Source organism: Nicotiana sylvestris, chromosome 1, assembly GCF_000393655.2.
Source record: "Nicotiana sylvestris chromosome 1, ASM39365v2, whole genome shotgun sequence".
Lineage (NCBI taxonomy): Eukaryota > Viridiplantae > Streptophyta > Magnoliopsida > Solanales > Solanaceae > Nicotiana > Nicotiana sylvestris.
The window spans coordinates 108,871,187-108,877,081 of record NC_091057.1 but is presented as its reverse complement, the minus strand read 5'-3'; the positions used below and the strand labels follow the sequence as shown (position 1 = coordinate 108,877,081).

General features: G+C 36.5%; 1 protein-coding gene across 2 annotated transcripts; it reads right to left on the bottom strand.

Moving 5' to 3' along the window:
* Positions 1–241: 241 nt before the first annotated feature.
* On the bottom strand, positions 242–3,277 carry LOC104218750 (ABC transporter G family member 1-like). Of its 2 annotated transcripts, XM_009769314.2 has the most exons (8): positions 2,960–3,277; positions 2,720–2,799; positions 2,110–2,568; positions 1,905–1,991; positions 1,699–1,827; positions 1,414–1,605; positions 1,199–1,285; positions 242–1,106 (listed from the first exon to the last, which is right to left on the bottom strand). In XM_009769314.2, exons 1-8 carry the CDS (start codon positions 3,231–3,233, stop codon positions 390–392), a joined length of 2,025 nt encoding a protein of 674 aa, XP_009767616.2. In that variant the 5' UTR covers positions 3,234–3,277; the 3' UTR covers positions 242–389. The 2 variants fall into 2 exon arrangements, with proteins under 2 accessions (XP_009767616.2, XP_009767617.2); XM_009769315.2 differs by lacking the exon at positions 1,699–1,827.
* Between the last annotated feature and the right edge of the window lie 2,618 nt (positions 3,278–5,895).

Here is a 5,895-nt window from a genome sequence, read left to right as displayed (position 1 = left end):
CAAGTGCTCCAATATCCAGTATAAGCATAATGGCTTCCTGTCCACTTAAACTTGTAGGGCTTTTGAAAGCCGATGCATGAACTTTGAATTTTCCCATTTGAACACCTCTACTTGAAAAAATGTCTACTAATAAACACCTTTGATCGTTGACTATGCTTATGTGACAATATTATATCTGATAAAACGAGAATAATTTTTTATAGTAGAAAGCATACATGTTATTTTACAATACAACACGGTATTGAACCACATCAAACAATACATTTTATTTAAACATTGTATTCACAAAACAATACTGTAAAACATAATACACTACAAAAATACATTATGAAACAATGTGAAATAACAACCCAAACATAGTGTTAAATCGTGAGTAACAGACTACTAACTCATCCATTGTTGGTGGGACTGTCATCAAATGAAGTGAGCCCATGGAGAGGCGAGGTAGGTAAGGACTTGGCCATGATTTGACTACTTCGGTTTGATAGAACTGATGTGGATGCTTTTCTTGCATGCACAACCTTTTCATTTGTCTTGATAATAAGGAGGAACACCAGACGGTACAAAATTAATGTACCTACCAGAATGGCAAGATCTACCCACTTTGAGTATGCCATTTCTACTTGCCATCTTTCTCTCAAGATGTCTTCTCCACTCATTGTCCGATTGTTTCCGAATTGATCATCTGTAAACTTTAGCCCTTCAAATTCATTCTTAAACATACCTTGATAAGCATACTTGTGGAAGGACATGTAGTACAGTGGGTACTTCCAAATAGGATTAGGCAACTCACTAGGTAATTGAAAATAACCCCCACTTAATATCTGTAGTCCTTGTATTCCTGCACCTATTACAATGCCCATGAGGAAATTAGGCACGATAGCTGCAACGTTCATCATTAGACTCTCGACTATCATCATACTGGTAAAGAGGACCAAGGCAAAGTAGATGAAATGCCCAGATCCATTCTGAAATCCAGAAAGCAAATAGGCAATGGCACCTGGAACAAATGATATTAGTAGCACGTATGGTATAGAAGAAAGTGTGTTGCCTATGACAAAAGTACAACATCCATAGTGCCCGTTCAAGTTTTCCCGTTGAAATACCTACAATATTTTCTCGAAGCAGTTAAATTAATTAGTCATGATACAAAATAAATCATAGCATTTGTTAGTTATTTTGGATGAGAAAAAGATACCTTCATGTCCTCTACAAATGAAGGAAATCCGCCAACTGTCATAAATGTCATAAATGAAACAACGAAAGCAACCATTAGACCTCTTTCCTGCAAAATCAATTTTTTAGATTGTATTATGATCCATAAATTGTGTGCACTCAAAAAATACTGAAACACTGAAGAAATAAGAAAGTTTAAAACTTTTTGCTGATTCCTTATCTGTACAGTCTATATACCTCGATTGAATGATAGTTTGAGCCAAGATCATAGTAGATGGAACCAAGACCTAAAGCAATGCCGACATAAGTGGCGAATCTCATCCAATAGTAGCCAAGATCACGAAACATGTTCACACTTGACCTCCTTGTCAAAACAAGGCTTTGCGTGGTGAAGTTGGCATGACTTCTTTTTTCCAATATTTCACCACCCTGAAAATATATAATGGATGTTAGAGAGATTCCTTCTCATCACCCTGCAAGCAATCCTCCTCCATCCTTTCCGTTTTGGGGGTTCTCTCTTACCTGTTGACAAATTTCTGCAACCTGGTTCTGAACTTCATGATATTCCTTGGATAATTTAAATGAATTTACGAGAAGGTCTATCACTTCTTCTGTATTAGGTTTTCTTCCATCTAAGCCTTGTTCAATATCCTTTTAATAGAAAGCAAGATATTCAATAAAAGGCAAAGTTTGGTCTCAATCTCTTCGAAAAAGGAAACAATAGTTACCTCATCAAAGTCCTTGTTTACTGTTTTAAGAAAATGATCTGATGGATTCTGAAGATGTGGGCAAGGGAAACCATTTCTCGCAAAAAACTATCATAATAAAAGAAGTTTTAATAAACATATAATCCAATCAAATCATTACATATATATACTTGTATTATGTGTCTGTTACTTGACTAGTTAATAATCCAATAATTCATGTGCTTACCTGAATTGCTGCACTAGCAGGTCCAAAATATACTATTTTTCCGGAAGACAAAAGACATAAACTGTGGAAGAGGTTGAAAACTTCTGCACTGGGCTGATGAATAGACGCAATAATGGTTCTTCCCTCTTTTTGGCGTGAAATTCCGCTCATCACATAATAAGATGCAGCACTATCGAGGCCACTGGTTGGTTCATCGAGGAAGAGAAGTTTTGGTCGCGTTAGAATCTCCATGCAAATACTAAGTCTCCTCTTTTCTCCTCCGCTAATTCCTTTAGTGCCCCATCCTCCAATTCTTGTGTTCATTGCATCTTGTAGCCCCATCTCCTTTATAGTCTGCTCCGCTATTTGAATTTTCTCTGATTTTTTCATAGAATTTGGCAGTTGGAGTTGTGCAGAGTAGTAAACAGCTTCTTTAACAGTTAGTGTTGCCAGCAGAGTTTCATCTTGAGTCAGGTATGCCTGATTTTATAGGGATAGAACACATTACCATGCATGCTAATAAAAATATAATACTTTACTTAGGGAGAAGTAAAAGAGATGTTATTGCGAAAAAGGAAAACAAAATAAGTAGTGATGCGGGCCAGGCGGCATTCAGTGAAGATTCTCTTACACATGTTCCATAAGAAAGTTTCTGTTTGTGACCATTGATCAGAATATCCCCGCTCTGCCTCGTGCTGAAGTCCAGTCGCCCTGAGAACACAGCTGGTGAGTCATACTTAGAAATAAAACTATCTCATGAGCATTATTTAACAAACTATCCCCCTATTGGCCTTTGCTGTTAGTTTTGGCCCCATTAAAGATACTATATGCATCATATGCTAAGAGATATACTAATAATATTTGCTCCTACCAGCTAATGCGTCGAGTAATGTAGATTTGCCACAGCCAGAAGGACCCATGACGGCCAAGAGCTCACTAGGACGAGCATAACCAGTGAGACCTTGAAGTATGGCTTTTCTGCCACTTTTTCTAGTGGAGACAGTAACCCATAAGTCATTCCAAGTCAAGGAAACGCCTCTAGTTTTTGATCCCATTTGGCCCTTAACAGCATTCAATTTTACTTCCTGCTTTCCAATTCTAGTTTCATACTCCATTGGTGGCATTTCCAAATTTACAGAACCCATAGTTGCATGCCCAGAAAAAGGAACGGAAAGCCAATAGTGGTTTTGCTTTCTTATTCTTGCAAAAAGCGTGGGGTATTTAAGGACTTTGTAGGGTGAGACACTACTTTGTCAACTGTTGGGCAGCTATGGCATTAATTAGATGTGTCAAAATAGCCCAGTTATAATGGACAGTTCAGGTAACACATTTATGCTTCTCTTTGTACGGTTGCAGTTTCAACTTTTAATTAATGTCTAGTTTCGCTCTTCTTATCCTCACCTCCAACTCCCAAGCATTCCTCTGCGTTAGCAAACAGACTTGTTATCGTTTGGACAAGTTGAAATTAGAAAACGAAACCAGTTGAAGCTAAAGCTGGAAAAAATTGTGGGAGTTGATCTAGCGTTCGTATAACTGTAGTTTCTTAATGAAAATAGATTATATGAATTGAAGAAATGTGAGTGGAAGTTAAAGATTAATTTGAAATACTTGACATGGATATATATTTTGTTTATTACGTGCTGAAATCTCTTTATTTGCAAGTCAAGGCCACAAGGAGGTTAGCAAAAGTACCCCTTCCGTTTTGTATCGGGAATCTTACGTAAATGTCCCAAATAAGTTACTCATTTACTAACCTCTAGCCATTAGTTATAACACATATAAAAATTAAAAATTCAAATAAATAAGGTTCTTTCTCTCCAAGAATCACACACAAAAATCTCCTTTCATATTTTAAGCATGACCAATAATATTAGATGCAAGACGGAAAGGAAATTTCATGGACGAGAGGTAGCAAATAAGATTATAAAATACAAGAAAATGTATATATATACAAGATTCCAAAAGTTTAAGGAAAAAAAAGGATATTTTTCAATGGGTATGGTTGAAATTTATTGAAAACATATTGTCACACCTCCTTTTTGCGCGCCCGCCCCCGAAGGGTTAAATGCGCGAGGGAGTTTTTCCAATTTAAGTGACAATATTCGAAATGGGATTATTTATTTAATTCAGAGTCGCCACTTGGGAAAGGTTTGGCTTTTGGTGTCCCAAGTCACCAGTTTATCTTGAATCCCAAATCGAGGAAATTTTCGACTTTTCCAAATGAAGTCTGCGAACCAGAAATTCTAAGTAAGGAATTCTGTTGACCCGAGGGAAGGTGTTAGGCACCCTCGAATCCCGTGGTTCTAGCACGGTCGCTTAAATTGTTATAATGGCTAAATATCTGATTTAAATACATGTTGTGACTTATGTGCTTTTATTAAGTTTAAACCGCTTTTATTATTATCATTTATTTTTATAGAATTGCAACGTCGTGAAAATGCATCTCGAACCACGTCACAATCAATGCACCCGTGGTCGTCGACACATTTTGACTCCGTTGAGATTTGGATTTGGGTCACATCAATGTGCACCCGTGTTTAAGAAGGTTAAATTATTAAAGGTGCGCCTAAAGCAACTAGCGTATTGTTATTTTGGGAAGGCCGTAAAATTCGCTAAACGGCCTGTCCCGAATTCTAAGTATTTTAATATATACATTTAGAGGGCCCCGCAGCTTGTGCATTTTTGTTTGTCGAGGCTCGTCTCATTTTTATTTAAAAGGATAAACCTACAGTGACTATATTTTCCTATTAAGTTCGTCTCTAAAATAAAAGAAAATCTCTTAATTAATTACATGCTAAAAACGTAACTTATTAATTATTAGTTTACGGCTAATGCGAATGGAAAATTGCGACCGAGTTTGTACAAAGAAAAACTGCTTTCATTCTCAGGGGAAATTAATATACAAGATCAATAGAACTGCTAAAAGCTTATGATAAATGTTCTTCAGATCCGAGTTTGAAACTCGCTTATTTAAACCAGGTCAGTGGAATTAACTTATCGGAAACTATTACTAATAGAGTTTGAACAGGATCATGTGAACTGCCTAAACAGATCCAATAAAACTACATCATATCTGGCAAGATTAAGGCATTCTGTTCTACACATGCAGAATATTAGTCGAAAGGTTATCTAATTATCTGTGTGCCAAAACACTCATACATTCCTTATAAGACAACCCACTAAACAACTGAAATCACATTTTAAGACGAACTAAGCTGCAATTAAGTACAAGGCTACCTAATGTGTTTCTTTATTGAATTACAAACTAAACAAGTTACACAAATCTAATAACATTCGTAAAAACTGTAACTGCAACAAACGAATGATTAAACTCCCGCATATCTTTTATTTCATGCTTTCATTGTTACATCAGATGCAAAGTTCTAGTATGTACCTGGATGTTGGATACAACAGAAGAAGCAAGGGGTCAGTAGAGCAATAGAAGCAATACCAAACAGCAGCAGTGATAGCAGGTAACAAATAGAACAAAATCCCAGTGCAAGAGGCAACTAGAGCCGATGAAAAAATGGCAGAATGACAGCAATGACCAGTAGTATAGAAACAGAAATCTAGACAATCCAATTCCAAGAGAATCAACCAATGTAAACCAACCAATAAACTTAGCTGATACTTGAAAGAAAACAGAACTGACTGAACAGGTTGAACAGACTGAGAATCGAACAAACAACATGAAGAAAACAGTTTCTGATTTCTGTATGTTTTTCTCTCTCGTATGTGTGTCTGTATAAGCCCCTCTATTTTTCTCTCACTATCTCTTTTCTTTTCAAAATCCAGTGCCAATTTTCA